General features: G+C 32.7%; 1 protein-coding gene and 1 long non-coding RNA gene across 2 annotated transcripts; one reads left to right on the top strand and one right to left on the bottom strand.

The window, feature by feature from the left end:
* Nucleotides 1-1,719: 1,719 nt before the first annotated feature.
* LOC120078439 (GATA transcription factor 26-like) lies at nt 1,720-8,461 on the top strand. The gene is made up of 8 exons (XM_039032713.1): nt 1,720-2,251; nt 3,894-4,265; nt 5,134-5,569; nt 5,869-5,941; nt 6,211-6,314; nt 6,659-6,845; nt 6,946-7,057; nt 7,900-8,461. Exons 1-8 carry the CDS (start codon nt 2,212-2,214, stop codon nt 8,199-8,201), a joined length of 1,626 nt encoding a protein of 541 aa, XP_038888641.1. The 5' UTR covers nt 1,720-2,211; the 3' UTR covers nt 8,202-8,461.
* Nucleotides 8,462-14,355: 5,894 nt separating this feature from the next.
* Nucleotides 14,356-15,346, bottom strand: LOC120077645. The gene is made up of 2 exons (XR_005481801.1): nt 15,064-15,346; nt 14,356-14,711 (listed from the first exon to the last, which is right to left on the bottom strand). It is a non-coding gene; the product is annotated as an uncharacterized LOC120077645 (long non-coding RNA).
* Nucleotides 15,347-18,297: the final 2,951 nt, after the last annotated feature.

Raw genomic sequence — 18,297 nt, 5'->3', positions numbered from 1 at the left:
GTACTTTTGAAAATTTTTAAAAAAATTATTTTTTATTATTGAAAAGGAAAAATATATTTTTGTTTCTACATTTTGGATTTAGCTTCCATTTAATCTCTAGATTTTAAAATACAACACATTTAATTCTTAAGTTTTGAGATTTGTTTCTTAGTTTATAAATTTCTAATATTATAATTTTTCTTTTGAGATTTCAGTTTTGTTTCAATTTGGTCTCTAAGTTTTAAGATTTACAGTTTTAATCCTTTTTTTTTATTATTAAATACCCACTTTCAATAATTACCGTTACTTTCTATTAATTAATTTAAAATAATGAAGTGAAATTTAAATTATAAATTTTAAACAAGGATGAAAAATAGTGAACTTAATTTGTTATAATTATTTTATTGTTTAAAATTAATTAATATGCATTAACATTAAAGACTAAAAGTGATTATTTGGTGAAAAATTGAGATTAAAAATATAAATCTTGAAATCTAAAAACTAAATTAAAACAAAACTCAAATCTCACGGATAAAATTGTAACATTTTGAAACTTATGAACTAAAATGAAACCAAATTTAAAACTCAAGAATTAAATATGTAACATTTTAAAACATAAACACCAAATTAAAACTAGATTCAAAATTGAAGGGACCAAAAATGTATTATTTTTTTCTCTATTGAAATTTGACTATAAATTTCCATGTTTCTTTACCAAATATGAAAACAATAATTAAAGAAAATAGGGGAAAACAAAATGTATTTTTCAAAGAAAAAGAAAAGGAAAAAATTGGATAACGAAATGAGAGAGTGAGAGTGATATGCCCAAAGCAGACGACATGTCGTATCCCTCTGTCTAAAACAAATTATATAATTTTTTTTAAAAAAAGAAGGAAAATAAATAAATAAAAAAAAGGAATTAAAAAGAAAACAAAGAAGAAAGCAAAAACAAAAAAAACCTTCTGTTTCCTTCTGCCAATGGAACTATGTTTTTTTGGCCTCCTCACAAAATTGAACAATTCCAAGCCATATTAAATAAATATATATTCTTTCTGTATTCTAGCCAGGGGTATTTTAGTAAAAAAATACCCAACAAATTGTGGGGTTTTGAAAAATTTAGCAAAGACTTCAGAGCTTGAAAGCCGAAAAGTCCACAGTCAAATTGGATATTAAACTCTACAATTTTCTAATATATATTTATCTTTACTAAGTATAAATAAATGTGAACCGTTTTCAAATATAACAAATAAATCAAAATAGTTAAGTGATATAACAAAATAATCAAAATAGTTAAGTGATATAACAAAATTTTACCAGTACTATATTTTATAAATATTTTTATCAATTTTATCATTTAAAATAATTTTTAATAGAGGTATAAATATTTATCTTTATTAAGTATTAATAAACATAGAACCATTTTCAAATATAACAAAAATAAATTAAAATAATTACCTGATATAATTAAATGTTGATGGAAGATAGACAAAGATAAATATTTTACTATATTTTGTAAATATTTTTTTTTAATAAATTTTATCAATTAAAATAATTTTCAAGAGGGAGGTATAATTGAGTATGGCGTTGGAGATGAAATTCTTTCAATAGTAAACCAAAAAAACATAAAGCAAACCTGAATAATAATTTCTTCTTTCTCTTTCTTTCTTTTTCTTTTTATATATATATTTTTTATTTTTAATTAATTAATTAATTTATTTATTTATTTTTAAACAATTAAGGAATTTAGCACATAGTCACAAAGGCCTCTCTTTCAACCCACCCCCTTCTTCTTCCTCAACCATTTCACCATTCTTTTTCCACAGCCATTTATTAGATTCCTTCAATGGTCCTTTCTTCTCCATTGGATTTCGCTGATTCTTAACCAAAAAACCCATCTCAATTCCTTCATTTCCTCTTGATTTTACCCTTTTTTTCTCTCATTTTTTTTGGACTTTTGAACATATAACTCTTCTGGGTTTTTTCTGCCTTCCTTTTTCTTTCTGCAAATTTTTCCCTTCTGGGTTTGTTGTAGACAGCCCTCTTTTTGTAACCCAGGTGTATATGCTTACAGATTTTTAACAAAACAATCATATTTCTTAATTTTTCTTGATTTTTTTCCTTTTTTTGTGAATAAATAAGTTATTTAAGTCAAAGTTTCTTCGAATTTTCTCTTGAACCAAATATTTAAATAAATAGGAAAAAGAACACAAAAAAAGGGAAAAAGAGAGTGATATGGGAAAGCATGGACCTTGCTGTCACTGTGGAGTTACAAGTGAGTTCTTGTTTCTCCATTTTGTATAGTTGTTTAGTTTTTGTTTGTTTCTTGTCTGGTTTCTCTGCAATTTTCTCAAAAGAATGTTGATTTTCAGCTTGGTTTCTATAATTTTTGTATCTGCCAATGCTCTTGTTTGCTTGAATGTGTAAATTCCTCTGAGTTTGTGAATTGGGAGAGGATTTTATAAAAGAACACAAAGAAGAAACAAAATTCAATCAAAGATATATGTTTACTCTTTGAACTATAGTGTTCTAATGTTTCTTCCGGGGGGCGGGGGGGGGGGGGGGGGGGCGGGGGGGGGGGGGGGGGGGGGTTGGTGGGCACTTCTTTGAGCTGAGTTTCTTCAGGAGTGAATGCATTTAGATCTCTCAACTCATTCATCAACCAATTGTATTGTAATTAATTGGTGATTTCATCCTATGAGCTTAACATTTATACTGATTAGTATGTTTTTTTTGAATTGTGGACTGTTTTGTTGTTGGGTACATAATAATGTGCAGCATCATTTCTCATCAGTTGTCATTGACCTTCATGTTGTGTTCAATCACAATTCATGTTTTTGTATTTGAAGTCTAGCAGGTGACTGGTGATCATATACATTTATAACTTGTGTGATTCATCATTTAACTTTCTGAAATCTGAACTTCCCTGACATTACAAGTTTCAATTGTTTTGTGTTGGTTTCTGTTTCAATGTTAATTTTGTTGGACTCAAATCAGATCAATTATGCTAGTGAAAAAAGTTCTCAATGCCAATCTCTAATGGTTCTAGAACCAGACTGGAGTGTCAACGAATAATTCAAAACCAGTTTCATGTGTGGTCTGATATGTGTCTATGGTTAATTTACTAAATGGAATTAACTGATTTTTCCCGTACATTGTTTCATCATAAGGAAGGTTTCATCTTATACACGACAGATTTCTTCTTATGAGTGGAGCAGCAATTTCAATTTTCACTGATAATATGTACTCTAAAGTGGATGAACTTGTTAAATCAACTTAAGCCAACCTTTCAAATTCTTCAATTATATGAAATCAGTTGACGTAATTAATGTTGTAGTTACTTGGTACTTGCTAATATCTTTCAATAGATTAACCATTCTCCTTGAGTTAAATGTGATTTTCTCCTTGATTGAACTTTGAACTATAGTTTCTAACTTAAGTAATTCAAATACATATTTTCCATGGCCTAAGTTCTCCATGTTTGTTTTTCTATATGGGAAATGTTTGAGATTCTATCAAGTGCCATTCGTCATAGTGCTCACAACTATGGTCTGCCTCATGTCACATTGGTTTTGATCAAATTTGCCTGCAACTGCTCAATATTATGTATACACTATAATGTGAGCTCTGGTTGTGAGATATCAACTTTTTGTAAATGGTTTACTGCAAATGCAATAAATTTAGAGGAAAACATTTTGTTATACCATCTCTATGCATTTTCCTACCAGAAACTTGTTGCATTCTTGTGAAAAAATGGATAACAGTTGGATGACTATTGTTCTTTGTTTTGTTGTATTGAAAATTCTACAGTTTCCTTATTGTTAATTTAGGTAATTTAATTATTATACACTGAGAATCTTCTGTACTTGCACATTAATCTTAACTTTCGAGTATCTAATGTCCAAGTGCTGGGACAGGCACTCCTCTTTGGCGTAATGGACCTCCTGATAAACCGGTATTATGCAATGCATGCGGATCTCGATGGAGGACTAAAGGAACGCTTGCAAACTATACCCCTTTGCATGCTCGGGCCGATCCTGATGAATATGAAGATCACAGGGTTTCTAGGGTGAAGAGCATTTCAATAAATAAAAACAAAGAAGTTAAACTGCTGAAAAGAAAGCTGCAACAAGCAGATGGATCAATTGGGTGGATGATTCCCGATCAGGGTCAGGGTTACCATAGAGTAGTGGATGAAGATACGAGCAATAGATCCAGTTCTGGATCGGCCATATCTAATCCTGAGAGTTGTGCCCATTTCAGCAGTGCAGATGCAAGTGATTTGACAGGTTAAACACTGAAATCCATTCTTGATGATTAGTAGAACTTCTTAAAACCTTCCACTGGAAATCTTATGTCTAATTATTGTAGCTTAATTCTCTAAACATTATGAAAGCTCTCACTTTTTTCATCCTTGCATCATTTTTTCTGTCAGTTTAACCTTAAACTAATCTTTTGTTTCAAGTTTAGCCTGAGGGTCAAGAAAATAGTAAAATGTTGGCGGAAAGGTAGTGATGTCAAAAGAAAGAATGACTTAAAAGAAATGGTTGGTCCACAAAATATTTTTTCAAAAAAGTGAAAAGTAATGCATATTTTGGAAGTTGAAAAGCTTAAGTCTGTCCAATGCATAAAAATCTGCTATGTTTCTTCATCAATGGTACTGAAAATCAAGAAACAAACTTAAATCCTGTAGAAGGCACAAAGATACTACTGTCAGGGATTGACATGATCATTGAACTTCATGAATTGTTTCGTTGACAAACTCTCTCCGGTTGTTTTTTCCGATGCAGCATTCTTAAATCACTGATTGATCCAAAAACTTAAGCTAATGGGTGATGAAAAATTTAATATTATATCATCTAATGCTACCCTCACTTGTGGACTTGAAATATAAAGACCCAATAAGTGGAACTCAATATTAATTGGGGAGGAAATAACATTGTTGGGGTTGGACTGGACCACCTGCTTTAATACCATCTTAAATCACCGATTGACCCAGAGGCTTAAGCTAATGGGTGAAGGAAAATTTAATATTATATCTTTTAACAAGCATCATCTCTCTAGTTGAGTTAGAACGAGTGATTTTGTGCTATTATGTGTTTGTCAATGAGCAATGTAATTCTGACTGTAATTTTTCCACAATTTTGCCATCTTAAGGTCCATCTCAGTCAATAGTGTGGGAGTCCATGGTGCCTTCCAGGAAGAGGACCTGTGTGAATCGTCCAAAGCAGTCCCCGGTTGAAAAATTAACTAAAGATCTATATAGTATTTTACGTGAGCAGAGATCGTCCTACTTCTCTGAAGCTTCCGAGGATGATCTGCTTTTTGAGAGTGAAAAACCTATGGTCTCTGTTGAGATAGGTCATGGAAGTATTCTCATTAGGCATCCAAGCTCGATAGCTCGAGAAGAGGAATCTGAAGCTAGCTCAGTTTCAGTTGATAACAAGCAATGCTTGGTAAATGAGGTCTATTCACCCCATTCTTCAACTGTTCTTGTATGTAGTGAAAACAAGGGCATGAATTTTCCAACATCTAGGACTGGAAAGATGAAGAATGTTTATGGATCAGGAGTACAGCAAGAACAGATTAAAAGGTAGCTCTAATCTAATTTATAAAGTTGAGAATTCCCCATAGTTGTTAAATTGGTCTATGTGGAAAGCTCAGCAAAATGATGTTGAAAAGAAAACAAAGGAAAAGGCATAAGACATTGTTTCCTTCATTTTGCAAGAGTAATACACAAAAGATGTGGCTGAATACTTGAACTATGAATATGTACCAAGTATTTTCTTGGGGACAAAAATGTCAATTATATTAGGAAAATAGTGCAATTTCATGCTGTCAACATTACTGGAATCAAGAACAATCACCATTATTTTTTTCTTCAAATTGCAGGGACGATTCTCTTCACGAATGCTTACAAATGCTTGGAAACCATAAATCACCCTTATGTGATGTAGATATAAATGTAAGTGATGTCTTTTAGCTCGCTCGATTCCATTATGAAAGCAACTTTAAGCTTGCATGTCAGTGATCCAAGATGGCAGTGACTCTTGTTTTCATGAATACCATTACTTGGTAACTGCTTATACGAAAAATGATGCAGTTTAGATTCTTAGCGGATGGTTCAACAGTTAGATACTCTCTTCATTTCCATTACTGGTCTTGAGAGTTCTGATAAATATGCGTATTGTGCATTTTGTTCTTAGTGCAAATATACGTTGTTTCTGTGGCTAGGACATTATAAACTTTGGAGAGTTTGCGAGACAACTAACAAATGAAGAACAGCAGCAATTAATGAAGTACCTACCACAGGTTGATATTGCTGAATTTCCGGAGACGTAAGAATATTTTTCGTTAATATATCAATTCTCTTCTGTTATTCCCCACCCAACACTACACAGGGAAAAGGAAAATAATAGCTCAAGAGGGCAGCATCATTTAACTGTTCATGCTGCCCATTGTGTGAAAAAGTATGGACTCCCCATTTTAGCATACCATATCATTGACTTGTGATGGCAACATCACGTAAACGGAAAAAAAGCATTTCAATACATATTTAATGTTTGACTTGAATCTAAAACATTACTAGTTTACTCACACTACATCACCATGCTGTATGAAATTAGAACTGGGGGTGATCAAGAAAATCACATGTTAGATTCCTGTGTTGTTTTGTTTGCAGCCTCGAGAGCATGTTTAATAGCCCCTATTTCAAGGAGAATTTAACTTCCTTCCAACAACTGCTTAGCGAGGGTGTTTTTGATGCTTCCTTCCTTGGAACAAAGATTGAAGACTGCAAGACTCTTAAAAGGCTTGTATTGTATAATTCTTCAAAATCGAAATGGGTCGAAAGCTATCATCAACTTAAGGTTAGGGCTGATTTGATAGTGATTAGATTTTTGTTCGATGAGAACAATAGAAAAAACAAATTTTGAATATGCATTTTAATTTTGTATTGTGTATGTGCAGAAATGTAAAAATGGTAGCAAAGGACCTTTTCTTTCCCATGCCAATGCGTCGGTGTCGAGTAACTTCATGAATGTTAAGCAATTGCGTGAGAGCTACAATCAGAATATTTCAGGTAAACAAAAAATTGTCTGGTCGATTCTGTTAAATGTAAGATGATTTGTTTGCCTTCCAAAATTCTTTGTATGGTAAAATTAAAATGCTTATTCTTCTCAGCTTGCGGGATGATAATAATTGTATCTTCTTATCTTAGCTTTAAACAACTTATAGTACAAACTTCGACGCATCATCTTAGCAATGGCTAATCTGCATAGTGAAATTAAGGCTCCATTTGATAATCATTTAGTTTTGATTTTCAGTTTTTGAAAACTGAGCCTATTTTCTCCTAATTTCTTAGGATGTTTTACATCTTTCTTAAATACAAGAGTTGAATTCTTAGCTTAATTCCAAAACGACGTTACTTGAAAAGGATCTGGTCTATTGGTTGTACAACTATGTCCCTGAGTTCTAAGGAGCTTAATTCTAAAAATAAAACTACTTTTAAATTTTTTTTTTTTAATTTTTAAAACTTGGCTTAGTTTTTTAAAACATTGGTAAAAAGTAAATAACAAAGCAAAAAATTTGGAGGTGGAAATGATGTTTATAGGCTTAATTTTGAAAAACTAAAAATAAAAAACCAAATGATTATCAAATAGGACCAAGAAACACGTGTTTTGCCCAAGTATAAGGGCATTTCTTTAGTTCGAGGAGATAGGTTTTTTTTGCCCTCCTCACAAGATATGAATAATTTAGAGAGTTGTGCATCTCCTTCTTTGAGAATGAGCATAAAAAGATGATTTTGTCGATACAAAAATCGAATTATGATCTGCTGCAGACTTTATTACTCGACTGTTATCGTGTTTGAAGTCTTTGTCGGTCGGTCGAAACCATACTCAGTATATATTTTTCCATCTTCAGAGGTAAAGACCATCATGAAGAGTCCCAAAAGGTTGGTGATGAAGGAAAATAAGGATCCTGGAAAGAATGATGGATCTTGCTTCAGCCCTAGAAGCTTATTTGCTTTGCCTCCTGATGGAAGCTCCCTCATGCTTGAATCCTTACGTTTCGTCGAAGAAAGTTCAGATCAAGATCTATTGCTAGATGTACGGTCAAATAGTTCATTCCCACAAGCGGAGCTCCTTCACCCGACCTCTCATTCTGGTGGTAGGCAGGCTAGCACATGTAGTAGCTCAGTCCACCCACATCTTGTTCATCACTAACAACTGTATTTCGATTTCATTACAAGTGTACCTTCTGCTTTTAGCTAATAGCGATGGCTTGGACTCGCATACTTTGCATTGTAAAAGAAAACTCGGTAAATGAGGTCGAATGGCAACTTTTTCGTTTCACCCTTGAAGTTCGAATGGTCGAAACATGAATTTGGGTGGAAATTTTTGTATAGACACTAGATTTGTAATATATATACACTTGAATTTTATGTATTGAAGAATTGATAGTTACAAGATCTTTGTATGCAAAACAGGTTGAGTTTTGGGTGAATCTTCTTGAACACTATGCTGTAAACCTCTTTCAATTTTTTCAAAATAGAATATTATCCTATATTTATTTATACGAGTTATTTCCATCTCTTGATTCAACAGGCATTATTTTTTATATTAGTATAAGTGAAATAAAGAGATTCCAACTTGGAATAAAAATATATAATCAATTGAATTTTGTTTGTTTACCAATAATGGATAAGTCCACCATTATCGATTTGAATCAATAAATTTAATTAATACTTGAAATTTAATGGATATTTATTCAATAATAGAATATGTAATTTTGACCTCGAGACATGAGATTTGATCTCCCGCCCCCACAGACCATAAGACATAAGGTTCGATCTTCTCACTCCACATATTATAAAAGAAAGAGAAAAAAAAAACTAAGAAAAGTTAAAATCATAATTCGACAAAAGAACTCTAAATCAAATAACTTGTAGGTTTAAACTATATGACAACCTATTTTACCATACACACATATATCCCTTGAAACAAGCCAATTTCTCAACTCCATAGAAGGGTTAAACAAAAAAAAAAAAATAATAAATAAATAAATAAGCACTCGTTTAATCTTTTCAGCTTGTCTTATTTAGTCTCTAATTGAAAATGTTTCTTGTAATTGTCCACAGACTTCTACGGTTTTCCCTATTTCATTAATCAACGAAATGTCTCTTATTCCAAAAAAAAAAAAAAAAAAAAAAAAAAAAAAAAAAAAAAAAAAAGAGAAAGAGCAATTGCTCATTAGAAAGTGAAGCTCTTGTACCTTAGAAGTTACTAGTAGTCTTTTCTTTCTTTAAAAAGACATTATATAGAACAAGAATGATGAGGAAAAAATTATTTTATAAGGCCACTACAATATAACTACATTTTTAAAAATATTAGATTTAGATTAAAAAAATGCATGTCTCTAACAATCGCGGCATATATATTGAAATAACTCTCTCATACATTTAAAAGTACAAAAGTGCAAATCACATTATGACACTTTAATAAATTTTTCGATGATGGAGTAGTTTGCAATTTTTACAATTACAAGATATCTATTTGAACTACTCTAGCAAGATGGGAACAAGTCAAGCTTGCCTTCTCAAAAATGTCAAAAAGAATGGATAAGTAGGGCCATACATATAAACTAATAGAAATGGACCATCTTTAATATATTTTTTTAATTATAGAATTACTTCGTGAAAATTTGTGGTTGTTCCATTATTGTTTGTACTATTAAACAAATGAGTTCTCAATTTGTCTCTTGTTATTTTTTTTGGAAAAAAAAATTATATATATATTTTTAAAAAAACTTCTCAAATGTGAGTGAATAGATTTGCTTCATCGTGGCTTACATCTCATCTTCTAATTTCTAAAAAGATTGAAAAAAGAATTATTTTTCTTTTGCACGATTTATCCTTTCTCAAATGTGGATATTTATAAAGGAAGATTTTTAAAATTTAGGGACTAAACACACATATTTGTTAGAATTTCAAGACTAAAAAGATAATTTATCCTTAAATAATTTTCTGTTGATTTCCACCATTTTACTTTTAAGAAAATAACAAAAAAAAAAAAAAACAACTTTTTTATGAAAGCAAGAGAGATTAACAGAAGATGAGAAGATAGGAGAGAGTGAAAGGGACTAAGAAATGGGAACCATACAAAATGAGAGAGGACTAAAAAAATGTTGATATATGAGTGATTTTTTTTTAATAAAAAATAGTTGTAAATATTAAGTATTTAATTAGATATTTTATCCAATTTATCTATCTTTCCGTGAGCTCATTCTTTCTTTACTTCGACTTTTAGACTCTCGATCTCTCCTATTTTAAGCACTATCAAATTTGGTGCATAAATATTAGAAAATTAAAACTTTTATCCAGATTTCCTTAAAAGTTGATTAGTCTACCTTACCTAAAATTGAAATTTTTACCAAAATTTTTGGTAAGGTTTGACTTGGTCAACTTTAAAGGAAATCTTAGATACTAAAGCTTCCTGTAAAATTGACTAAGCCAAACCTTATGAGAAATCTCATGGAATTTATTTTAATTTAATTTTATTGTTTTTGCATTGTTTCCTTCCATTATTAGTAATCTATTATTTATTTGCAAAATGTCTTGTATATTTGTTTGCTGCGGTGGCATTTGAAAGGAGGATGCACAAGATTACTTAGAGGTCAGTCTTATCAATAGGCTCGAAGCTCAAAGGTCGGCTCAAGCTTAACCTACACTTGATTCAAGCCTGATCGAAAGTCAACATTTGATTGGTCCTGTCAACGCAACCCATTTATTCATCAGATTAGATATGGATCACCGTTTTGAAAAATAAATTGATTTTGGGTCGACCTGTTTAGGCCATAGTTGGATTTATTCATGGGGCTGGCCTAGTGGACTTATCATTGGGCCAACCCTAAATATGCATGTATGTGTATAATTCTTCATATATTTATCAATGAACCCCAAATCTATGTTTGGTAGTAGTAGTGAATTGGGAAGTGACATAAACAAGCCCTAATTACTCATGCTAACCAATTTTTCCATACAACTTAGCGCAAAAATCCGATGAAAATGTTGATGAAGATGACAACAGTAGTCAAAGATGAAAATGCCAATGAAGATGATGATGAAGTCTATGAATGTGATGAAGAGGAATTTGAGGACTTAGATGAATTGGATGGCTTAACTGAAGAGGATGAAAGAGAGGATGTTAAAGAGGGTGGTGATGACTTTGAGGAGGAGTATCGTGTTGGTGATAGGGAAACAACAATAGTTGGCACTAATTTTGCACAACCTGAAAGTGCTTGGACTGAGATGCCGATGATTATATCATATCAATCTTCTGGTAATGATGATATTGATATCGAGCTTGGACAGATATACATTCCATAGGAAGAGGTTGCACATGCATTGTCACTCATGGCCATATGTAGGAATTTTGAGTACATAATTGACAAATCCACCAAGTCCTTGCTGACAGTTAAATGTAAATATCATACATGTGGATGGAGGATTAGGGCTCAGAAGCAAAGATTCTACTCTGTTTAAGATATATAGGTATACAAATGGCCATACATGATCTCAACAGTTAATGGACCACGACCACCAATAGGGAAAGAGCAAGGTAATAAACATTTAATTAAGTCCAAGTTCACCAATGTTAGTAAGATGTATAGGCTGAAAGACATCATGCAAAACATGCATGAAGACTACAGGGTGAGTATCAGTTATACAAAAGTTTGGCGGTCTAAAGAAGATGGTCCAAAGCAGGCCTAAGGAGTCTTGAGGTCACCTACATGCCTATGATGAAGCCCTAAAAATAGTGAATCCCAGGACTATATATGACTTCAAACTTGATGACGACAAATACTTGAAGTCTGTATTCATGTCATTGGGTCCGTTGATTAGGGATTTTTTTTAAAACTATATTGGCATGTGTTGGTTGTTGATGGGACACACAAGAGAAGTTTAGGAGTGTTATGTGAAGTGCAAATGTAGTGGATGAGAACAAGCAAATATATCGTGTTGCATTGCAAATGATGAGATGGATGATGCATGGACATGGTTCTTTTAAAGGTTTAAGTAGGTCGTAAGGGCCGTTATAAAACTTCTCATTGTATTGGATAGAAAATTGAGCATTGAGAAGATAATCCGTAGGGTTTTTCCGTCTACATTCTACTACTTTTTGCACTTATCACCAATCCATGAACTTGGCTAAGAATTTAAAGAATGATGTTGTACTCCCCTTTTTTTGCTAGCTGCCAAAGCATATCGTAAGTCAACTTTTCGAGTACATTGGGTTAAGATTCATTTGTTCAGTGGAGTTGCCCAATACTTGAGAGGAAATGGGTTTTCCACATTGGCTTGGAGCATTTTAGTGTGGCTGAAGGTATGAAGGTACGATCATATGACGACTAATTTGGCTAAAAGTCTGAATGCCCTTCTGAAAGATGTTAGGATGTTGCCCACTACAAAATTCTTAGATCATATACGGGGTGTATTGTAAGATTGGTTTCATCGATGACGAACTTATGCTACAAGTTGTCAGAGATCCTTTGCTGGCTATGTAGAGATAAAATGAAAGACGCAGAGGTTAGATCGAGAAGATATTTTACTAAGCCAGAGGATATTTCAATATATGAAGTCACTGGAGGACTTGTTGACTTGCAAGCAAGTATGTGTATCTGCAAACTGTTTGATTACAATGAGATTTCTTGCTCCAATGCGATTGCAACAACATGCTACCGGAATATAGATCCGTACACCCTTTGCTCGCATGCATACAACATACAAACAACTATAGCCAGACATGTAAAAGTGGAGGCAGCCAGATGAGTACAAAGACATTGAACTCCTACCACCTAGAAGGATTGCTTAGGTAGGCCATCGTCAGGAGCTTCGACCACCTTCTGCAGGCGAGGTTTGCCAAGTTCACAAGTGTGATAGATGTGGGATGGTTGGCCACAACCGCAAAACTTACCGGCAACCACGATCAACGATATGATGAACACTATGCTTTCATAATCTGTAAATTTTGTACACAAACTCTTTGTGCTATAAAACATTATTTTTGGTTTCATGTTTACATTATATTGGTTTCATATCAATACATTTGTTTGAGATAATAAAAAAAAAAAAAAAAAGAAAAAAAAAACAAATTTGTTTGAAACAATTAAAAAAAGAAAAGAAAAGAACAACTATAGTAAACAAATTGAATACCTCATTCACAACATTCATTTATTTTCTCAAATTTTTAGTTCAAGGAAACTTCCATTCACATGCACTAAACATTATTGTTCCTTTTTTTCTTTCCTCTTATTGTGACTTTCCTATTCAGTTGCCCCATATAATTACTCTTCTCCATCCTACAAGGTTTCCTTTATTGCTTTCTTCATAAGTTATCCTTTTCTTAGTCCTGTCTGTTTAGGATCTATATAAGTCTTAAAGATACCCTAAGAAGTAAAATAATTGTCCATTCACCATTCACAAAAAGGAAATTGAAGAAGTGAACATCATAAATGAAACCAAGACGAACCCCATAACATAACATACACAAATTCCAACTTTTGCTTTTTCAGAATAAGTTCACTGAGAAAATTTGCTATGAAAAACAAACAACATTAGTCGAAGAATTCCCATTTCTCCACTTTACAAAGTCCACAGAGGACAATGAGCGCAAACAACATACTATCTGGGTTTCTGTACAGATGACTTAAAAAAATGTGCCAAAATGACATTTGACCTGATGTCTTAAACCAAGTTCTTCTAATCCTTAGCTAACATCAGCAAACCGTTTTTGTGCTTCTTTATTCTTGTACTTTCTTTCCTGTTTTTTCCTCTTGTTCTCGCTCCATATGCAGTCTCTCCCTCTCATTCCTTATGTTATCTCTCACTTTCATTCCTTTGTTTTTCCTCTCTCCTGTCTCCCTGTGTACCCTTTTCTCTCCCTCTCCTCCATGCCACAAGGAGGGCTCGGTTTGAAGTTGCGGTGGGAAGAAAAGGAGGAGAGCGAGAAGGAGAATATATGAAGCGAGATCAAGAGGAAACATAAGGAGCAACAGAGTGAGAACAAAAAAAAAAAAAAAAAAAAAAAAAAAAAGGAATAATGGTTTGTTGACGTTAGAAAAGGATTAGATAAACTTATTTTGAGAAACTAGGTCAAATCTCATTTGAGGACAATTTTTGTCAAAATATATATACATATATATTTATTTATCAATTTGCAAAATTCACAAATCTCCCCTTCTTGGTTTCCGCAATAAGTTCATTGAAAGTATTTTCATCAAGAAAGAACACAAGTCTAAAGATCTCCATCTCACCACTGACAAGCTCCAGACAGAGGACTATAAGCAAACAACTAAATCTCTATCCAATAATTTGCAATATACACAAATCTCCCCTTCTGGGTTTTCAAAGTATGTCCATTAATGACAGTATCTGCAATTCAAGCAACAAGGTAATCCTAAAATCTCTATCACAAAACAACACATACAACCTCCATACAGAACAGTGAGCAAACAACAAAATCTCTATCTAATAATTTCCAAAATTCACAAATTTACCCATCTGGGTTTTCAAAATAAGTTCATTCAAAATATTTTCCAAGCAAGAAACCAGATTCTCTAGATCTCTATCTCATCATCTTGAAGCTCCATAGAGGACAATAAGCAAAGAGGATTTTCTTGTTTCCAAAAAGGAGGAGCCTAGAACAGCAAAAAGCACAATCATTCAGAGAAAATACCTGCCACCACATTTCAGAATCAGACCCATCTAAAACAACTAAACAAAGCCAATTAGTTGGAATTTCTATTTCAAGAATACTATTAAGTAAACCAAGAACTTCCAATCAAAATTCCCTTCGGTTCACAAATCTCGACCATAATTTATCACTAACAAAATCTAAACCTGTATAATCAGAATCAAACGAATATATCTGCAAATTGAATTTACTCCCGAAAACCCCAATTCTTTTTCTGCTTAAACTCGAAACCTTAATTTCAGAGAACTCCAATCACTGTAATAGACCAAATCGCTACACAAATTTCATCCATCTTACACATAATTAAATAACGGAACCCATTTATGAATCTGACCTTGTTGATTAATAGATCAAGCGGCCACTCAGATCAACGCTCCTCGGACCTCGTTCGACCCATATCGCCATCCGGTCGACGCTGATCGGAGCTAAGTTCGCATCTTCCGGTGAAATTAATAGCGCGGTGACACCTAATCGCTGAAAATTGAAAGAAAAAGTAGAATTGCTGAAGGTCAAATTGGCGCAGAGACAGAGAGATTCGGTATTTGAAAGAGCTCGAACGGTTTAGGGTTTTGTGATGGGTTTCCCGCCATTTCGTTGAATTTAACGGCCATCATTGAAATTCGATGTACGGTATTAATGGTTTTTGTAATTAATTTAGAATACCATTTTAGCTCTTATATATTCGAGATTTATTTAATTTTAATCTTTGAAAACTTCTCTGTACTTTAAATAGTTCTTAAATTTAACCCTTTTAAAATTAATTTTTTTTTTTAAATTGACTAGCTATAATAATAAATTGCATACAAGAAAATATTCATGTTTTGAAAAAACCAAGATTTTTTTAAAAAAATATAATGACAAAAATAAGATTGGAGAAAAACATTTTCTAAGAATAGGTGTTTTGGGAAAGTATTGACAAAATTGGGGTAGTAGAATCGTGTACCGGTACACGATTTCCATGTGGCAAACTCGTGTACCCGCTACACGAGTACTGTTTGATCCAGTCAGCACCTCGGTTAACTGGTTGACCGGTCAGACGCAAACTCATGGACCCGGTCCACGATTTGCTTATTTTTTTAAAAAATTTTGTTGACTATTTTTTTTTAATTGTAGATGTACAATAATATTAAAACTTTAGAAATTGGTCCACAAATTCCTTCATTATTAAACTTAATTATATATTTAATCTACAATGAAAACATCTTACATTCATATTAAAATATATATATAGCATGATATTAAAGAATATTTACAATAGTTCTTTAATTTACAATTTGAAAATGAAAGTTTACATGAAATTTAAAAACAACTCCCTAGTCCTTACCCCTCATGGGGTTGTCTTCGTGTCCCTCTAAATTAGGTTCACACTGTTATCTTGTTTGTTGAATAATACCTTCTACATTGACCAATATTTGTTGACACATTGAACCCAATTATGGTAAGTTGTTCTGTACATAATATTGTTGAACATCGCCGATAAAATTATTTTGTACAATAAAAAAAATAAATATTAAACAATATTCATATCATATATATGGAAAATGTCTAATTTTAAATCTCTTACCATGCAGTAATAGTAAGCGCCGTCAGGTGTGATAAATCACCTCATGATCGAATTGTACCAGGGAAAGTAGTCGTCTGATATAGTTGGCCATTTGTTAATTCTCTTTGTGCACAACGATTATGTCGTCCATGCCAATAGGATAAATATTCCGCATGGATTCGACGCCAATCTTGGTCATGTTTACCTCTCAAATCGATCTGGTGTAGTGCTGGGAGTATATAAGACAACGAAGGTATTGTTTGTCGCAAACTGTCTCAATACACGATCTGGATGATGCCACTCTACTATATGGAAGCATATAAGAGGACTAACGGTCAACCAGATGTCTACACCATCACGACAATAATCAGGTAAAGATGACCAAATCTATTGTGTGTATGGCGTCCAAATAATCTGACAAAAAAAAAAAAAATAAATATACATATAAAATGTTTTAAATGTTCATTTATATACACATTTACTACCTGATTGTGCATCAGCATGTCGAATATTTTTCTGTACACGAGCAATATATTTGCTGACTATTCAAAGGCAACTAATACACCACTCCATCTAAAATTATAAAAAATACAATTAATTTATATTCTTACATAAAATGGTAACGAAATAAATATATAAATGAAATAATACCTGGCACTAAGTGGACGATGATATAGGGCCTGTAGCTTAACTTGTGGTGTTATAATTGGAAATCGATCATAAGCCCATACTTATAATAGTATCAGTGGCCCCACTATTTCCAACGTTTGTGCATTGGAAGCCCGACAAAGTTCTCTATACAACCATGCAAGACATGCACCACCCCACAAGTACGTACAAGTGCACTCGAAATCAGACAATAGTGAGAGGAAAATGAGATGCACTAGAATATTTGACTTGTCAGCAAATAAAAATCCTCCAATAAGCTGCAGGATGTATGCTCGGGAGGTAATTCTAAAAACTGGGACGCCAACTAAGGGATACTCAATCTTGATCCCTTCAGATCCTCTGGTAGAAGGCCTAAGAGCTCTTCACAAACGTTCTTCCAGTCATACTGTAGTGAACCTGTCAATGATTGCCCGTCCACTCGTGACCCAAATTGTATGGCAATATCCTACAGCGTAATCGTACATTCCCCACAAGGCAGGTGAAATGTGTGGGTTTCTGGTCTCTAGCGCTCAACTAGAGTAGTAATAAGGTGCCAATCAAACTGGATGAAACCAATTTGTGCAACCCCAAGAAAACCTGCCTGCTGAACATAGGAAATAATGCGGTGATCAAATGGGATAGTATATTGTGCAGTCACCTCCCTTTTCCGACAATTCAACACTATAGTGGAAGAACTATCTCATACTATCTGTGAACGATGCGTATTTTGTTGGTATAATTATACAGGATTAGAAGGACCAGGCTCCATTACCTAAAAAGTTCAAATTACATTATATAATAAAATCCATGACATAAAAATACATAAAAAGTACATAAAAAGATAAAATTACATAAAATAAATTTATTATATAAATTCATTACATAAATACATTATAAGTACATAAAGAATACAAGTACATAAAATATACGATTACATGAAAAATATAAGTACATAAAGAATACAAGTACATAAAATATACAATTACATGAAAAATATAAGTACATAGAGAATACAAGTACATAAAATATACAATTACATGAAAAATATAAATACATAAATAATACAATTACATAAAATATACAATTACATGAAAAATATAAGAACATAAAGAATACAAGTACAAAAAATATACAAGTAAAAAAAAAAAACACCTAATGACCCGAAGACGACGAAGCACCCAGTGTACGTTATGGATAAGTGCGTCTATTATGTCCTTTTCTCTTGCAAATTGTACATCATACTTTTTGGCTTGCTTCTCTCCAATCCATTTCATTTTGAATACGCGTACTTTTTGGCTGACCTTGTTCTCTTAGTGAGTCCGCATTTGGACGAACTTCTGTAAATGATAATTCTAGCAATAATCTGGGTGTTGAATT

Source organism: Benincasa hispida, chromosome 5, assembly GCF_009727055.1.
Source record: "Benincasa hispida cultivar B227 chromosome 5, ASM972705v1, whole genome shotgun sequence".
Classification (NCBI taxonomy): Eukaryota; Viridiplantae; Streptophyta; class Magnoliopsida; order Cucurbitales; family Cucurbitaceae; genus Benincasa; species Benincasa hispida.
This window is presented reverse-complemented; position numbering and strand designations above follow the sequence as displayed.

Coding starts and splice junctions, on each gene's coding strand:
- LOC120078439 (XM_039032713.1), top strand. CDS start 2,212: ATGGGAAAGCATGGACCTTGCTGTCACTGTGGAGTTACAA. Junction 6,315..6,658: donor ATTGCTGAATTTCCGGAGAC/GTAAGAATATTT, acceptor TTTTGTTTGCAG/CCTCGAGAGCATGTTTAATA. Junction 7,058..7,899: donor CTACAATCAGAATATTTCAG/GTAAACAAAAAA, acceptor TTCCATCTTCAG/AGGTAAAGACCATCATGAAG.